The sequence below is a fragment of the Dryobates pubescens genome, chromosome 5 (assembly GCF_014839835.1).
Source record: "Dryobates pubescens isolate bDryPub1 chromosome 5, bDryPub1.pri, whole genome shotgun sequence".
In the NCBI taxonomy this organism is placed as follows: domain Eukaryota; kingdom Metazoa; phylum Chordata; class Aves; order Piciformes; family Picidae; genus Dryobates; species Dryobates pubescens.
In genome coordinates, this window is record NC_071616.1 from 37,008,263 (window position 1) to 37,026,761 (window position 18,499).

The window sequence follows — 18,499 nt, forward strand, 5'->3', positions numbered from 1 at the left end:
GCTGAGGGTTTTCTGAAAATGCAAGAGCTGCTTAAGGGTCCCATGATACATCAGAAGCCCTCATTCTTCATTCATGAGTAATTAGTTATCCATAAATCAAGACATCCATTTGCAACTGAGCTCCCTGCCAGCGGGCTGCAGGTGCCTGTCCCTGTGAACACAGGTGCTGCTTGGCACCCCCAGCACAGGCACGGTCCCTGGCCCCAGCAACCCCATCCCCTTGCCTTCTGCCCACTCCTCCCCAAAATGTCCCTGCTCTGGTCCTGTGGCCCCATCAAAAGCCTCAGCCTCATCAAGAGACAGCCAGAAAAAGTCACCAGAAAGCCTGTTCCAACTCCCTTCTCCCTGCACCCCTGCCCAGATACCCTTCTCTCATCTCACATGCTGGGCAACTCCTGGGTTGCAAGAAATGCCATCACCAGATGACCCAGATGCCCTCCTATTGTGAGGAGAAGACCCTGGGGACAAAGCCAGGTAAGCTCCACACAGCTGGCTGAACATCCCCTCCATCACTTCCCTGGCCTGCAGATGGTCCTCGCTCAGGCAGGAGCTGGAGGCTGTGCTGTCTGAGGTGTGCTGGGCTTTGGTTTCTTTGCAGCAGGGGAAAATGTCACCTCCCAGCTTAGGCTCCTTTCATAACCTCTGCAATGCCAAGGTGAGCAATTCTCAGCAGGCATTGCTCTTCAGAAGCAGCTAAGAATGGGGCAGACAGAGCCTGTGACAAGGGTGGGGCTGGCCACCTTCTAGGACACAACCAGGAAGAAAGGCAAGGGGAAAAAGCACTGGCACCTTGGCCACAAATCTGAGCAACCATGCATCTGAGCTTCCCCCAGCTCTGCTCATGCCACTCACCCCTTGGCATGTGCTGCAGCAGGCCAAAATGGGGCTGCTGGCTACAGACTGGGGCTGGGGAGCGGTGACAAGGGTGAGGCTGTGCTGGATATTGCTTCTCTTCCCACAGGGATGAGGTGAGAGGGAAAAGAAGCTGGTGCAGTTTGTGAGGGACACAAGATCCTTGTGGACCCTGTCCCCAGCTGAAAGGGTCCACTGAGGCACTGGTCCAACTGCACTCTCCCAGCCAACCTGCCTCCTCTCAGAGTCACCCCTGAGCTGGGTGACACAGAAACCAGTGGTGCAGGTTGTTCTTCATGCTGTGCTACTCCATCTAACTGGGAGGATGCAACCTGCTGTCCATCAGCTGGTGGGGCAGAAATGTCTCAGTTCTCCTCCCCATCTGTCAATGAATCATAGAACCATAAAATGTCTTGAGTTGGAAGGAATCTTAAAGACCATTAGTTCCAAACCCTCTTCCATGGGCAGGGACACCTTCCACTAGATTAGGTTGCTCAAAGACCTTGTCTTGAGCACTTCTAGGGAGGAGGCATCCATGCCTTTTCTGGACAACTTGTTCCAGTGCCTCACCACTCTCGTAGTGTTCTCTGGAGGCACAGGGATATAAAAGCAGAGCAAGTTCTTTGCCTCACTTAATGGCACAGTGAGTGTTTTGCCTTCGCAGCAATCCAGTAAGGAAATAGCTAATTATCTGAGGGGGGGAGAATTTCCTACTCCTAGCCAACAAAAAAATAAATCTAAAAGCATTTAGCAGTGCATCTCTTTGTCTAGCTTATCCTCTCCCCTTTGCTCCCCAAGACCAGCCTGCAGCAGCGAGATTGAGGGGAGGCACAGCCTGTGGCAATGCCATCTCTCCTGGGGCTGGCAGGAGAGGATTTTTGCAGAGAGAAGCCAATTAGGAGCCATCACTCAGGCATCAGCTGCTGTGAAATCAGGAGGCTCATTACCTCTCCTCTCACTGCAGATGCAGGCACCAGCTCCCTCTTCCACAGCCTCCAGTAGCCATGTATGCAGGAATGCACTGGTGGAGCCAGCCTCCCCTTGGGCCAGGCTCCGTTGAGCACAGGAGCTGGTGCTGTCTCTTCAGCCAGAGGGTGGGACAAGGGCAGTGGTGGAAGCACCTCTCTTCTCCCCCCACCCGGCCACACACTGCATGGCCAGCATTTTTTTACCTCCTTTTCTCAGCAAGCAAAAGCAGCCACCTGCACCTTAGGGAAGCATTTTATATGGCTGGTTTCTGCCTGTGTTAGAAATACTGCTTCAGTCCCATGTGGATGAGGCAACTTTTCACTGCCAGCTCTTGGCCTTGGTGCCACCAGGGTCTGCCCAGCTCTCTTTCCCCATGCTGCTCTCTGTTGCCTTGAAGAAGCTGAGCTCCTGGGCTATCTCACTGCATGGCACAACTTCCCTCCTGCCCCCATTTCTGCACAGGAGCTCTTCCAGCTGCAGGGCTGTGCTCAGCTCACTCCCATCCTTGGGAACCTTTTGGGGACTTCCCAGCAGAAACACCCCCAGGGGCTCCCTATCTACCTTTGGAGACATGAAGCTTACCTGGATTTTAATCCATGCAGTGTTTTCTAACTTCATTTTTAAACCAATCTTGCTGCTTAATCAGAATGTCAGGCAGGACCAAACCTGGTGTCTCCCAGAAGTTTGTGTGGGTTACAGCAGCACCATCACCTGTGGTGACCAAACTCTCAACCTCATTCACAAAGCTGGACTGGTGGCTTTGCAGCTCACAGGCAAGGGCTTCTCTAACCTGCCCTGCATCCTCATGTATGCTGGCATCGGCCACAGCAAGACAGAGATGTCCATACACTGGGAAAAGGTTGCCTGCAACACCTCAATGCCTTCGTGGCTGGGTGAGGTGCTACAAAGCTTCACAAGCCAACAATCTGTGATATAAACTGTGCCCCTGCCTGAAGCACAGTGCTTAATCTGCAACCTCTGCCATTTCTGTGTGCAACAGGCATGTGAAAGCTGGTTTTCAGAGGTTAGCCCCTCTGAAGTTGTATTGGCATGGAAAGGAAGAAAGCCACCCAACCTTTGGGGACACTCAGGGCTGCAAGTGCCCCACAAAGGGGTGGCTGCTTTAGCCTGGCACAGAGACCTGAGGCAGAGCCCCATGGGCAAAGGATCTGGAGCCAGCACCCTCCTTCCTGCTGCACAAGCAGCTGCCTGCCTGCCCCCTGCCTGTGCTCAAGCTGCAGAAGTGGTAGGAAGATAGAACTTTATTCTCAAGTGTTTGAGGTATGGTGGGCGATGTCCATCCCGCAGCAGTTGTTCTACCTTCCCCCAGTGCTGTGGCTACTGAAGTGACAAAGGAGGGATGGGGAGAGGGGCAAGGGGAAAAGCCAGGGACACAAAGAAATTGCAGGTAGGTAGGGAGCTGCTCCAAATTAATTTTGCTGCCCACCAGCCTCTGAGCTTCACTTGCCTTTTAAGTTCCATTTATGAGGGGGTTGGTGTTTTCAAGCACCCACCTGTGAGGGAGTTTGGCTGGCACCTGAGCTAAGTCTCACTCCACATGCAAAGGCAGTTTTATCAGACAGCGTGGAACAGATGAACCTGCCTCAAATTCATCTCCTACCACCAGCTCAACATGAGAGCAGCACAAGTACAAATTAAGTGCTACAAATTCCCCCCTCAATTAAACACTACTCAGAAACAAACTACATCAGTAAATAACAAGCAGCCACCATTTAGATGGTGCCAACTGGCAGAGATCGACCACAACACTGCTACCATCAGTGCACTGGGAGGGAGAAACATAAGGGTACTTGAAAAACACCTCAGAGGGATGAGTATTATTTTCCCACCATGCCCTACCCAGGCATCCAGCTAAGGGCAGAATCTGAGAATTGTCAGGGTTGGAAGGGACCTCAAGGATCATCCAGTTCCCACCCCTCTGCCATGGGCAGGGACACCTCACACTAAATCAGGTTGCTCACAGCCACATCCAGCCTGGCCTCAAAAAATTCCAAGGATGGGCTTCCACCACCTCCCTGGGCAACCTGTTCCAGTGTCTCACCACCCTCATGGTGAAGAATTTCTTCCTAACACCCAATCTGAATCTACCCACTTAAGAGTTTTGCTCCATTCCCCCTAGTCCTATCACTACCTGACACCCTAAAAAGTCCCTCACCCACACCCCTTCCCACAGAAAACCAGCACACATAGATCTCTCCTCAAAATGCCATACAAGAGGGTAGTGGAGGATGGGGGAAGAGAGTCCAAATTCAGTAGCCAGGAGAGATTTATCCTGCAACTACACCCCAGTGTGAGGCATGCGACAATCCTATTTCAGGGAGAGTTGAGTGGCAGAAAGCAGGAGAAACCATACTCTACTCTGCAGAGAACTGGGTACCTACCACCAGAGGGACTCCCTCAGGCTCTCCTGATGGCACCTGCCACCACCAGCAGCTATTAGCCACCCACCATACTGTGCCATGCTGAGGGATGCCCCAGCCATCGCTCTGCTGCTGTACAGTCTGCCCCAGCCTTAGAGATATCCACATGGCCCCAAATGTGTTAGCACCCCCGGTCAGAAAACCCACCCTCACTGTCAGAAACCTCACCCCTCCTTCCTTTGGGCGTGCTGCAGGGGGTCTCGTGTCCACCTTCACAGTCACTGCTGGAGCCTAAAGCAGCTATCTCCAGCCTCCAGCAATTTGGAAACACAGGTAATCACTCTGGAGTAATTACCAGAATACCCTTGGAGGAGTTCTCTGGTAGCTAATTACTCCAATTACTTCCTGACACAGAGCCAGGGTGCCCAGGGCTCTCTGCAGCAGCACACAGCACTGCTCCACAGCTCCCTGCTTGCCTCCCTCCATGGGGCATCTGCTGCCCCAGATTCACTCCTCTACAGCTACACAGCATGCAGTGGAGTGGATGGGGGGTGGTAAGGACCCACAACAACAAGGCCACAAAGCAAAACAGGATCTGAAAAGATGCCTCAGTGGCTCGGAACTGCTCCTAGGGGGCTGCCTCACACCCAAGGATGCCAGAAGATGACTTTGATCCCTGCTTTGTCAAGCAGATTGATGCCCAGGAAAGCTCAGCAGGACTCTCTAGCACATATTCCACTCCAAGTGGTCAATGAAGCAAGACTGCACCTGGAGCAGGACTGGGCTGAGTAGAGTCTGACAGGTCATAGACATGCTGAAGGAAGAAAGAGAGTTCATTTGCAAGCAAATCTGAGGGGCTACCACTGCATCTTGACTCCTACAATCAAGTACTGCAGCTGTCATCACCCTCCTCGGCAGTAGCAGCCACTACAGCTCAGCCCTGCTGGCAAACACCACACAGAAGCTTGCACACTGCAGAGGCAATGCTTTTTAAAGACCCCCCAGCAGAACCCAGACTGGCAGGGACCCCACAGCCCTGCACTGCAAGACTCCATCTGGGCAGAGGTGCAAACAGCCTCTTTAAGCCTCCTACAGCACCACCACTTCAGGGCAGGCCCACCCACTGACATGCCAGATAGTGCCATGGCATCTCTGCCATCACACAGAGCTGTACCAGCTGCATTGTTCCCAGCCCTGCATTCAGTCCTGGCCTGTCACCAAGGACAGCACAATCCAGAGAGCCAAGTTGATGGTCCCCACCAGGTCTTAGGAAGCAGAAGAGGACCTTCACAGAAGGGGTTGAGGGGTATGCAGGCTCTCCCCTCACAAACCAGTTTCAGAAGCAGACATGGAGGGGAAAGCCTTGCCCAGAAATCATACAAACAAGAGTAAGAAACCACACAGGACTAGGAGTGGAAGATTTCTTTATTGCTCTGATTTCTTACAAGTGAGATGCATATGCTTCTAGACTGGCTGCAAGGAGACACCTGCACCCAGCTTGCAGTGTGGCACAGGAGACACAGGCCACACAAGGTTCGGTCTCTCTGCCTTCTCCCAGGCACCGGGGACGAGACACCCTAGGGAAGTAAGGCATCTGCCAGCTGTGAGAGTAAAGGATTGTGTAAAAGGTTATTGCTACAAGACCAGAAAGGTCAGGGACAGCTGCTCCAGAGCCTGCAAAGGACACTGGCTCCTAGCTTTGCACTGCTAGCAGACAGACTGCAGTAGGAACACAAACAGGTCCCCTCTTCTACCAGCTTCTACTCCTTCTAGGGAGGACTGGGACAACCAGAGGCAGTTATTAAGAGCCAGAAAGCCAAGGTGGCATTGGTGCTGACCCCAAGTGAAGTTTTTGTTCTCCTTAGCTGGGAAGAACCCAGATCAAAGATGTCCCATAAAGCTGAGCACTTCTTCAGTCCCTCCTCACCCACAACTGAGCCAGCACTGCTGTGCTCACCAAGGGAATGCTGGGCAGCTCCATGCTCATCCTGCACATCCATGTTACTCATTCAAGCAACCACCCAGGGCAGAGATCTCTTCAAGTCCTCTGTCTCAAGAGACCCAGCAGATTCCTGTGCCACTGGCACGGCACTCCCTCACTTGCTCATTCTCCGAGCACAGAGAGGACAACCGCCTAGCCCCTCCCGTTTGGGGCAGCTTAGCGCCTCCTCCTTCCACTCCTCCCATCTCTGGGAACGGGCACCGCGCTCCCGTGCCTGATTGAACCGTGCACACACAACACACAAAAAGACCAGAGACTAGGAACAAAACCAAATCAAACCAAACCAGAACAGAAGTTAGAGCAGGGCCCTAGCCCAGGCGCTCTGCTGGAGAGCCAAGAGAGCACAATGAGCAGAGGAGCTGTGACCAAGGCAGCTGGCACTCAGGCATCCACGAGCGTCAGCCCGTCGTGCAGAGCACGCTTCCACATGTAGTAAGTGGAGCGTGCCGTGAGCGGGAAGCGGGCGCTGAACTCCTTGTAGGTGGGGAAGGTCTTCGACTCAAAGCGCTGCTGCAGGAAGAGCTTGGCCTGCGCCTTGAACTGGGCAGTGGCAATCACATCCATCACAAACATCCGGCTGTTGGCTCGCTCCGACACGGCGTAGCCCGAGATGGTGGCGTTGTAGGGCGTAGCTGGCGCCGGCTTGTTTGGCTGCTTGGTGGCTACCTCTGTGGGGCACTGGGGCTTGAGGCCTGGCTGTACTCTGGGAGGTGACGGGGAAGGCACCCGGTTCAATGGCCGTCTGGAGCCGGTCCAGGGCAGGCGATGCTGCCAGAGGGCCCCACCACTGCCCTTCCAAAACCAGTATGCTGTGGAGGAGAGAGACGGGTAGCGCAGGCGGTACTGGCAGAATGGCAGCCGCCGTTGCTGGACCTGCCTCCTGGCCACATCGCGCAGCTGCTTCCTCCAACACAGAGAGGGTTTCTGCTGCAGGAGGCTCCTAGGTGCTGGCCGGTCTCTGTTTGGCCTCTTCCTAACAGGCACACTGCTTGGCTTCAACTGCAGGAATGGCTTTCCTATTGCTAGAGGTTTCTGGTTATCTGAGGGAGGCTGGGGGGACTTGAAGTTGGGGTTCTCCTTGATGGCTTTTCTTCGCCAGTTGTAGTAAGTAGACCTGGAGATGCCAGGGAAGCTGCGTTTGAAACACCTGTAAGGCACCAGAGTGTTCATGGAAATGCATTTCTCCAGGTAGGATTTGGCTCCTTGCATGAAGATTCCCGCTTGGACAGGGTCAAGGGAAGGACTTGGGGATCTTAAGCTCCCCCCTGAATTTGCTGGCTCATCCACATCAGCCTTTTTCGGGACATCCCTGTGCAGCTCCTGGAACCCATGTGCCTCAGCCAGAGCAGAGGCATCACCGTTGACCATGCTCTGCATCTCATGCTTCCAGGCGTAGTAGGTGGACCGGGAAATTTCTGGAAACATTTGTCGGAAGTGCTGGAGGGGGATGATGTTGCCCTCCTGAAAGCAGGACTGGAGGAAGTGTTTAGCCGCAAACCTGGCAGCCGCTTTCTGCCGGTGCTCGCGGGACTGGCGCTTCCAGCGGTAGAAGGTGCTCTTGGTAATGCTGTACCGGTCACGCAGGTTGGAGTAAGTCAGCTGGGGGTCACTGTTCAGCAGCTCGAGGGTCTTCATCGGCTGGACAGGAGGCTCCGGTGAGGGCATCGTGGGTTCCAGCTCCTCCAGGCCAACCACAGCCACAAAGTACTGCGCTTTGAAGACCTGCCGGGAGAGCTGCTGCCCTGACCACATGATGTGGAGGGTGGAGGTTCGTGGGCCGCACTTCCTGGGCCGGATGAGGCGGTTGAAATAAGGCCGAATCTTCAAGTTGCTCATGGGGTAGATGGAGTAGATGTTACACTGCAGAACTGAGGCAAGAGCGTAGACGTGCCACATGTTGGCAAAAGTGCCAGGAAAACAGGTAGCTTTGATATCGGCATCGAAGATGGCCTCTAGTATAGCCATGGGGAGGCTGGTCATCTCTGGGGTCTCGTCAGTGCAGAGGGAGTAGCGGGCAGCCTGCAGCATCACCTTGGAGTCAATCATGCCATTCAAGTAGTATTGCTTATGCAGCAGCATCTCCACCACTGTACGCACCTGCAGCTCCAGGCTGAGGCTGGGGTTGCCCCAGAGCAGCACGCTGGCAGCCTCGAAGAGACGGTTGCCCTCACCTTTGCACACCAGAGGCAGCATGTTACTCGGAGCATCCTCAGGGTAGAGGCTTCTGGCTACCCGGTCAACCTCCAACTCCTCTTGGAACTGCCTCCCACAGTAGCCAGGCAGGGAGAAAGATGACAGGGTTCTCTCTGCCTCCAGCACAGCACTGGTGAGACCTTCCAGACCAAAGCACTCGGTAGCTTCCTGCAGCTCCTGCAGCACAGACTGCACCAGCTGGTGCCGTTGAATCATCCTGAAGGACAGCAAAAACAAAGATGTCACCAGAGGTTAAACATGCTCCAGACTACCATGGACCCGGCCTTTAGGCCTGCCTCTTCCCCAGAGGGCAGGATGGTGGAAGAGGGTAAAGGAAAAGCCACTGCTCACCCCTCCATCCACACTTCCAAGGACAAAGAAGGAAGCCCAGGTCCTCACAAGCAGACCTAGGACAGGGACCTGGGCTCAGCTTGCTCTCCAGTGACCTCCTGTGGGCAATACACACGGCACACAACCTCCAGAGGCACTGATCTAGGTGAAATTGAGGAGTGACTGCACCTATGAGTGTGGGAAGACAGCTCACCTCCTACTCCTCTACTCCTGGCTCTGTCCTCACCCCTGTACCCAGCTCTCCCATCAGTAGCTCCAAATCTTTCGTTTTACCATCCTGTTACAAGGACACAGCAAGAAGAGAGCCTCACAGGGAAACATTTGTCATCTCTACACAAGAGACCTGTGACAGAGTAACACTGCACAGGAGCATAGAGGGACCTGGCTCAAGGTGTTCAGCCGGACAGAAGGGGCAAGGAGCTTGGCCCCTCCTCCAGAGCAGGGCACTGCACTCATTCCACAGAATCATAAAATTGTGGGGGTTTTCGTTTTCCTGTCACAAAACCTGGGATAGGAGGAAGAACCAGAGCCAGCCCAAGCCTCAGTTACTGTTGCCTGAGCTGACACTAGATGTCACTTGCTGCTCAGCAGACACATACCTCTAGCCAGGGAGAAGCTGCAAAAGGAGCACTTCCAGACTTACATTACCAAGCAGGAGGCAACCCAGAGGTGCAGATGGAGCAGGAGCATTGGATGGGTACTTCAGAGGCTGTACGGAGCCTATTTTCTATGCCTGAGCAAACCCCAGTCCTGTTCTTCCTCCATCTGTGTGCCAGCTCCCACTCAAAGGGTGAACCCTGCACATCCTCCTTTGTCAGCTTAGCTCCTGACGTCTGCATGGCTCTTCCCTCACCTCTCCAGGAGCTTTCACAACTGCAGATCACACTCCATGATCCAAGCTCCATAAGTGCTTCTTCAGCATCATCTCCCTATCAGCCAGCTCAGTCTATCCCTTTTTAATCAGTGTTTTCCCAGTGACTACATCACTTTACTCAACCAAGAAACCTACCATGGTCCATTTTCTCCTAAGGCTCATTGACATACCACTCCAAAATGTAAGGCATCAATTTGTAGTCTACTTGATTCACATTCCAGCTGGAGACCCACCTTCCCACAACACTTCACATGTGTCACTACATACTCAAAGCTCTGCGAGGAAACAGCAGAGCCAGGCAGGAAAAACAGCAGCTCTGCAGTAAAGCAGATGTCCCTCCTGACTTCTCCCAATTCTCAGCCCTGTGCTCTGCTGCAGATAAGGTTATAACATCTACAGCCCCTGGCCACAACCAAACAGTGAATGAAACAAGGTGCCACAGAATCACATGAGTGCTTCCCAGCTATCTCACCACAAGCTTCCATGCTGCTGCTGCCCCTTGCCTGTTAACAGGACACAGCTAGTCACCAAATTAGCTCCCTTCCCCTGCTTCAAGCTTCTTCAGTCTCCTGCACATCAGGGCCCTCTCTTACAGCTGTTCCCACAGCTGTGGGGCATCAGGTATCAGACAACACAGAATGCACACAGCTGTGAAGCAGAGAAGATAAATTGATCCAAAATCCTGGTCTGAGCAACTACAGTGTTGACACTTCAGGTCAGGTCTCTGTATTGTTGCTCTCCTAGAAGTTCATAGAAATTTATAGAAGTTTATAGAATTTTTTACTAAGTCCAACATGTGCTTTAGTATCTGAAGCAAAAGTATTCATCAGAAGAGCAGCAACAGCCTAAGTCCTCCTTCTCCATGTCATGCCAAGCCCTTCCAAGAACAGCCACCTCCTTCCACGGCAGCCACCTCCCTCTTTCAGCCCCCACAGCCCAGCTGAACACTAACCAAGAAAAGAGCCAGGAAAGGCAAGGCAAGCTTTTCCCCTAAAGAGAGTGAGGAGGTGACACAGGCTAGAGAGCACCAGCAACGACCCTGGTCGGCATTTCCCCCAGCCCACCCCCCTTTTAGCTGGTGGAGGAGAGGAAGGGTAAAAGGGAGAGCTGGAGGCACAGAATTCAGTCCTGTCCTTAAGTGTTAACCCCACAGTCATAATGTCACTGCCAACTTCTGCTGCCCAGAGCAAGAGAGCCTCAAAAGTGATCCTAAGGCAAACCCTTCAACTACAACAGCACAGGTGAGCTCCCGAGGGAGGATGGAGGGGGGCAGAAGTAAGCCATGCTGGGAGTTTGGGTGTATTCCCAGATAAAACTCAGCAGCTCTGAACAAGACCTGCTGCAAAGGGAACATTTTCCTTGCACACCCCCAGCAAAGCCAGCTGAACACGACAGACCAGTGCTTCCAAAACTGCCTGCACACCGAGAGTGGATAAAGGAGGCTTTACTTCACCTAGCCGCTTTTGCATTGTAACAGATAAGCAAGTACTTGCAGATCACGTTCCCTCACCCAAACTGATGGGCTGGTGGCATCCAGTAGTGCAAGTTCCCCAAGCCAGCCCCAAAAACGCTCCCACCAGAAGGAATCCAGGAGACCTCAGTCCCTGCTGCCCTGGACTGCAAGTGCCTTACAAGCAACAGGAATACCCATGCACCCCAACCCAGCTGGGTTGGGTGGCCCACCTCCCAGCCCCAGCTGTGAGCTCAGGCTCAGGGAAGGTTTCATTGGAGAGGAGGAGGTCTGACCTACCACAACCACGCAGCAGAAGCTGTAATCTCAAGGACTGCCTAGGCTAGAAACACCACTGGAACAGAAATCCCGGGAGGGAGGTTCCGGGAGGTGCTCAGCACTCGCAGCTCAGGTAGTAGAAGCCGGCTCCGTCTGCCAACGCCCACGCCTCCACTATAGCCCAGAAAATGGGGCAACACTTGCACGGTGAGAAGCCACGGACCCGCCTTCACCCAGGCCGGAGGGCTGCAGCCAAACCCGACTTCAGCTGTCTCCCGGGCAGGGGCACCGGCTGCGAGCAGCGCCTGTCAGCCGCCTCCAGCCCCGTCCCCCCGTGAACGTGCACCCGGGGCCGCCCCCACGGCCGCTCTCGCCTCTCCCGAAAGCGGCCCCCGAGACGAGGACAGCCTTACGCTCCGGGTGGGAGCAGGGGCCGCCGTTCCTCTGGCCCGGGAGACAAAGGGATGAACAGCCCCGGGGCAGGGGAGAGGTCGTCGGTGCCGTGCAGCCTCCCACCAGAGACTGAGGGCAGGGCGGGACGGGGCGCCTGGCCGCCGGAGGAAGGTGCCCGCCGCAGCGGGCCAGCCCGCGGGGTCAGGGTTAGGGAAGGACGGCGGGAAACCGCCGCCCCGACGGCGCTCGGCTCGGCACTCACCTGGCTCCGCGGGTCGCACCCCACCCACGCCCTCGGCCGCCCCGCACCTTTAAGGGCGGCGGCAGGAAGCGGCGCGGACCCGCCGCCGCTGCCGCCCCGGTGCCAGCCCCGCAGTGACCCTCGGGAGCGGGCGGCCGCGTGCGGCGCCGGGTCGGGCCGAGCCGGGCCGGGCCGCCCCTCCCCGCCTGCCCCCTTCCTCCCCTCCCCCGCCAGGAAGCGGGCCATCCTCGCGGCCCCGGCCCAGATGAAAGCGGAGCGGGCCGGGGGTCACTTCCAAAGCTAAAGTGATAATGGCCATTGTCCCGCCGCCGCCGCGCTTAAAGGGCCCGCCGCCTCCCGCCGCCCTGCCCCGCTGCGCCCTGCTGCTCCCCGGCAGCCTGCCGCCCCACAGCATCCTCCTGCCCCGAGGTATCTCCCGGGTCTGCTGCCTCATGGCTGGCGACAGAGCCCACAAGGGCTGCGGAGTGCGAGGTGGGTGCCTGCATGGGGCATCCCTCGTGTCCCACGGGGAGCAGGCAGGTCCCGAGTGCGTGTCACTACAGTCCACGGGGTAGGCACAGCGCGTGTGCATCTTCCTACTTGCTCCTGCTGAGGCCATGATCCTTTCACTGCACTGCTAGCTAGGAGACAGCTGCCCGTTCCCCTCCCGAGGCAGTGTGCTTCCTCCCCCGGCAAAGAAATGCTGGTGAGACCCCCGGGCAGGTAAAGCTGGCAAAGCTCAGCTGTGCGGTCAAAAATTTTTGCAGGAGGCACCAAAATGACGGCACCAAAATGACGGCAGCCTTTTGCCTGACCTCAGCTTTGGGCAGCCTCCTGAATAGGCTTGCATCTGCCTGCCTTCCTTAGCTGTGCCTGGGCCCTCGATGTTGTAGCCTTCCTCCCTGCTATCTCTGCCTTGATTCCTCCGCAGTCTAATCTTGAAATCCCCTTCTTTTACTCCTGCTTGCACAATGGGTTCATCCCATCCCTCGGGCATCACGTGAGGCTGTGCAAACACCCTGCATGCCAGGCACCTCGCTCCACCATCACTATGTTGCCAGCACCAGCTCTACCCCAATGTCTTCTTCACAAGTCCAGGACCTGCTTTATCACAATCTACACCACCCCAAAACAGGTCTCTGAGGAGTCTGTCTGCTCTTGAGTGTGAGTGATGTGTGCGTTTTAACTACAGGGGACACATATTGGTCAACAGGGAAGAGAGAGGTCCTTCACCAGCTGGTCTCAGCGCTTCGTGTACCCTGTGGTTCGTAGCTCCACTTGCAAGCAGCATCTGGGTTCCTCATTTCAGCCTACCTTTGGGGACCAGCCTGAGACTAATCACAATCCCCCCACCCCCAGTGAGGTGTGCAAAGTAACTCCCCATGTCAGAAGCAGCTTCCCCTCATGTCACCACCTGTGGGAAACCTCACTGTGGCTGCAGCATTTGGCAATGAGAGGGCAGGATAGAATTCTTATGCAATTTGGGAAGAGAGCTAAACATGGACTTTTCAAACAGGGGAAAGGTGCCCAGTTCCCTCTCTGAGGAGGGGACATTAGCCTGGGTGCATGTATCACAGCACGCATCAAGGCACACCTTCACTGCAGTGTGGCCAGGAGTACATACCCTTGACTGCCTTTTCTCACTTCTCTTGCCTCATATCTGAGTCCAGGAGTGCAAGGGGAGGCTGGGCAAGGAGAGGTTGGCAGGAGGAACAGGCTCACTGGAAGCTGTGGACAGGCTAAATGTGAGTCATCCCAGCCTCACCTAGGGGCGACCACCCTAGCTGACACTGAACCCTGGCCTTCAGTACTCACAGGAGTCACTCTCACTGGATGCAGAAAAGCTACAATGCAAGGAGGAGAGACCTAAACCATCCCCTGGTAAGCCTTTTTTTTCTTCCTGAGACAACCTTCATATCTTCCAGAGCCAGACCCACTCCACTATCAACCTGGTCAGTCCTGGATCTTTTGCCCAGCAGGCTGGTGTTCATATCCACAGCTGCTGAGCTCCTTGCTCATCCTTCATCCTTTCAACTTCTTTGGTTGCAAATGCAAAGCGGTGCTCACAGGGCAGTGAGACACTGGTAAATGCCAGAGTCAGCAGGGTCAGTGATTAACATAGGAGCTGGAAAACACACAAAGAGGCAGCCTGGGCAGTTCTGTTATGCAGATGACTGCACACACCGGCCTCCAGCATATAAACAAGTAGTTAGCATTTTTCTGTTCCTTGGAGGAGTTTGCTGGGGGACCAGAATGCTCCCTGATTTGGTGCAGGATGCTTCAGTGTGACAGTAGGCCGTGGAGACCTTAACCATTTAGCTTTTCTGTCTGTTGTGTTTTAACCTGCCTGCGGCAGCCCATCCTCTCTCAGACAATGCTCAGAGCAAAGATGCAGAGATGTCATGGGTCTCAAGGTAGTGTGTTTCCCTATGCTGGAAGGCAGGTCTTACTGCTCCACTCCAAGTTTGTGCACAGAACCTTCTCTGAGGTCAAGAGCAACCTCCCTGCTCAGCAGATAAAATTCTCAATCAGAACATTTTTCCTGAGCCTCATGAGACAGTGTGTCACAAAGACTTGGTCCTGGGTTCCTGTATAAGGTAGGGCTTACTCTGGCTTTCTCACAATCCCCACAGTGCCACACATGGGGACAACATTCAAACACTCAGTTATCTCCCCCAACAGGAAAGTTCCCCACTCCTACCTCCACTCCCACTTAGAAAACCTCCAGGTATGAAGGCAATCAGAGCACCCTACCCACTGCAGCACTGTGAAGCTGGAGCAGAGGAGACCATTCAGACAGTATGAGATATGGCTGAAACACCTGGGGCAGCCAAATGCAATTCAAGGCAGGTCAGACTGTGGACCAGTTGCCAAAAACACCAGTGGAATTGCAGCTAAAACTGACAACAGAAATAGGGTTGCTGCAGCTGCAGCCTGCCCACTAGTCTTATGGAGAAGAAAGGTCAAATGGTTCTGGCCCCAGCAGGAACCTGGAAAACATGGAGTCTGCCCCATCTTTTGTAGTAACTTGTCCAAACTGAATGACAGCTGTCTCCTGGTTTGGTGTTCACACTGTCTGGTGCTTCCTACTCCTAGCCCTCAAACCATCTCTGAAGCCATGTATCACATCTGTGCTGGAGCCCTTAAAGGGATGCTGGACCTTAAAGAGATGAGCCTTAAGGGATGGCAAGGTTCCGTGAGGCACTCTCCTGTCTGTGCATGCCCCAGGATGATGCTGAGCACCAGCAGACAGACAATTTTATCCAAGTCTGCTCACATCACTCTGGGAGGGAGACTGAGAAAATTCAGGGAGTTTTCAGCCAGGAGCAACAGAGCTGGAGTGATTGAATTATAGGAGATGATGCAAGGAGCAAAATCTATTTAGTGGTGTTCAAATGAAAACTGACAGATACGGGCATCTGAGTGCATCAGCCTCAGTGAGTGAGAGCAGTTACCATGGGTGACTTCAGCTATGTGACTGAGGACAGAGGGAAGACACAGATGGCAGAAGAATGTGGCCTGAGCTTTAGGATAGCTTGGTGGTAAGGTCCATCCAGGAGTTTCATATTCCAAGGGCAGCTGGGGGAGTTGGCCTGAGCACTAGGTCCTATCTTGCACAAGAGACAGGAGGACCTCTAAGGCTCTCCCAGATGTTGTTGCCCACTTATTCTGCAGTGACTCAGACTCAGGGGTTTCCCCCTTTCCTCCAGCACCCCTCAGTGCCACCCTCTTCCCATCCCTAGGGCCCATATTGCTGTTCTTCTCTCTCTGACTTGTGAACTCTCCTTGCTTGTGTTGTCCTCTGAAATTCACCCAGAGTATTCTGTCCCTCTACTAATAGTGGGTGCCTCTCACTTCATATTCTGGGTGATGTTCAGGACTTAGCATTCTTATGCAGCAGGACTGCACAGGAGAGCCAAGTCTGCCTGTCCCCTGCCCTGGAGTAGCAAAGCGCTCACAGTAGGTCCCATCTCTAATTTTCCTCTGCTCAGTTCAGGGCTCTTTTCTCTTCTGGCTTTTGTCCAGCTCTGTGAATTGGGAGGGAAGGTTTGAACTTGGTGGTGGCACTGTGCCCTTTCTCCCCAGGGCTCCTCAAGGCTCCTGGGAATGAATTAAATATGAAGCACCAAGCACAGTACCATAGTGCTGGGTGAGGACTGGGAGTTTTGGCCATTTCCTGGGGTCTGGGCCATAGGTGGGAGGGGTGGGGAAGAGCTGAGAACTGCAGGAGATTCAAAGTCAAGATCAAAGCATTTCCCTCTGAAACCCTAACACTCTCTTTCCCTCCCACTTGCACATAAAAGCACTCTGCCCTCAGCAGGCTCTCCGCTGGGGAGGCTTGGTGGAGGAGGGGGCTGCTTTCCCCCTTGCTTTTCCTGTGTTACTAATAACTCTTCCCAGAGGTGAATGGTGAAAACTCTTCCACCCCTCCTCCCTATGCCTGCTTCTTGCCCAGATCCAAAGGGCCCAAAGCCATTTCAGTGACTTGAGTTCATGATAGACCTGGCCTGCTTTGGGGTGTTATCAGTTGATGCCAGCACGGGTGAGATGCAGCAAGCAAAGCCTTTGAAGTGTACAGTAGGAAGACACTGTTAGAGGCAAAGTACAGGGGAAGGAGGATGGAAAAGAAAGCAGAGCAGTTTGGCCCACAGGAGGGGAAAGGCTAATTAAGGCATAGAGCATGGAGGAGGAAAGAGCAGAATCGTTAAGATATCACAGCAGGAGCCAGTGGTGGGGTTCCATGGAGGTTTAAGCCATGCTGAGCCTGGCCTCTGCTGTTTGCTCCCCCTCAGTTCTCCATTCCCACCCTCCGCTCTGGGGTACCACAGGAATGTAAGGAACTCTGTCAGTCAGTTCAGGTTGCTGGTCCAGCTGAAAATCAGTTGGTTTAGTTCATACCCAAATACAGAGAGATGAATGAGAGTCTCCTTTGCCCCTTCATACTAATGATCAGAGAGAGGGCTGAAGCTTACAGGTGATCCCAAACTGAAGAACCTGCAAGCTCAGGTGAGGACAGGCATGCATGAAGAGGCTGGAGACTGGAAACATGGTGAGGAAACAGCAGATTCAAATTTGGAAAGCCCAGGAGGGCTGTGTTTTCCTAGCATTGCTTCCTTAGGCAGCATGCACAAGCCTGGGAGCATTAAGGAAGACCTGGAACAGGAAAGCCGAGGCAAAGCTAGCTGCAGAGTCAAGGCTGCAGTTTTGTGTTTCTTTCAGTGGTCACAGCAGCAGCTGTTTGATTCAGACAGCACCCAGGGGCACTTACTCCACAAAAGCACTGCAAGGTGGGTTGTCAGGCTGCTGACACAGCTACAGCTACAGCTACATCCCAGCCTACAGGGCAGGAGGCAGAGAGTGAGCACAGGGAAGTGGCAGCATAAGGAGGCAGTGGAGACTGCCAGGAGGAAGGGGATAGAAGACCAGGGGCATGGGAGGATCTGGACTGGGGCTTCCCCCACTCATCCTAGGCAGTGGGAAAATACATCCACCAGCAGGCAGAGGAGGACGGGGGATGGGATGTTTCACACCTAGCAAGCAGGAGCAGATGGGGCTGGGGTTAAGCACTGCAAGGAATTAACTTGCAGGGCCACAAGGAGCCCAGGACTTAGCAAGCCATGCCTGGCTCTCCCTTCCCGGGGTCCACGGCAGACCCTTTAGCGACGAGTTAGCAATGCAAAGGGGGTTTCTCTTAGGTCTGTAGCTAGTCAGGGAGCTGAGATATGGCCCTGCAGTGTAAACACAACCATACAACCCTGCTGAAGTTGTGATTCCCCAGTCCTTTCCCAAGCCCTGCCCCCAGGCACACTCTGAAATGACCGTGGTGTTTGCTGGGGGGAGAAACGTGAGAAGTAGAGCTGGAGTGCTGTAAAAGATGTAAATGTTTCTGTGCTGAAAGCAGCTCTGAGTGTCTAGGGCTCAGTCTCGGCGGGGGGATGAAGAGGCAGAGAGAAGGCACTTCTCTTTTGTTCTTGATCTTGGCTGCCTTAGGAGTGGTCCCAGGAAAAATCCTTGGGCTGATTCACTAAAGGGAGTTCACGGCATGTGTGCTTTATCAGGTGGTGGTCAGGGGGTGGCAGCGACGGGACAAAGGGCAGGGAGGAGATAGGAGGATGGGCTCGGGATAGATTGTTGTGGCCATCTCGTCTCTGTGTCAGATTCCCTTGGTGCTAGGAAGCCATTTCATCAGCAGGGGAAGAAAGGTGAGGGAGCAAAGGAGTCAGTTCAGTCCCTGTAACGACTGACAAGGTGACACACACAATTACCACAGCTGCAATAGTGCACCATGAGAGGATGTGGCTGCCTAGGAGCAACCATCACCCAGGTCTGATGCAACAGCTGAGGAAAAACCCAATCCTCTTAACATAAAAATTAGTCATCACTGAGGTCAGGTTTTCAGAGGACTGATCTCTGCCCTCTGGAGCTTAACCTTTAGGTATGACTGATAGCATTGTGAATTCCAGCACTAAAAGAGCTGAGAAAAGGGAGATGAGGGCAAAGAGAAAGGGACACT

The 18,499-nt window shown here is 54.1% G+C and overlaps 1 protein-coding gene across 1 annotated transcript; it reads right to left on the bottom strand.

Moving 5' to 3' along the window:
- Positions 1-6,585: 6,585 nt before the first annotated feature.
- VRTN (vertebrae development associated) lies at positions 6,586-8,613 on the bottom strand. Its single transcript, XM_054162032.1, has one exon. It carries the CDS (start codon positions 8,611-8,613, stop codon positions 6,586-6,588), a length of 2,028 nt encoding a protein of 675 aa, XP_054018007.1.
- Between the last annotated feature and the right edge of the window lie 9,886 nt (positions 8,614-18,499).

Bases quoted from the DNA above. Each gene is read 5' to 3' on its own strand.
- VRTN (XM_054162032.1), bottom strand. From the start codon at position 8,613: ATGATTCAACGGCACCAGCTGGTGCAGTCTGTGCTGCAGGAGCTGCAG.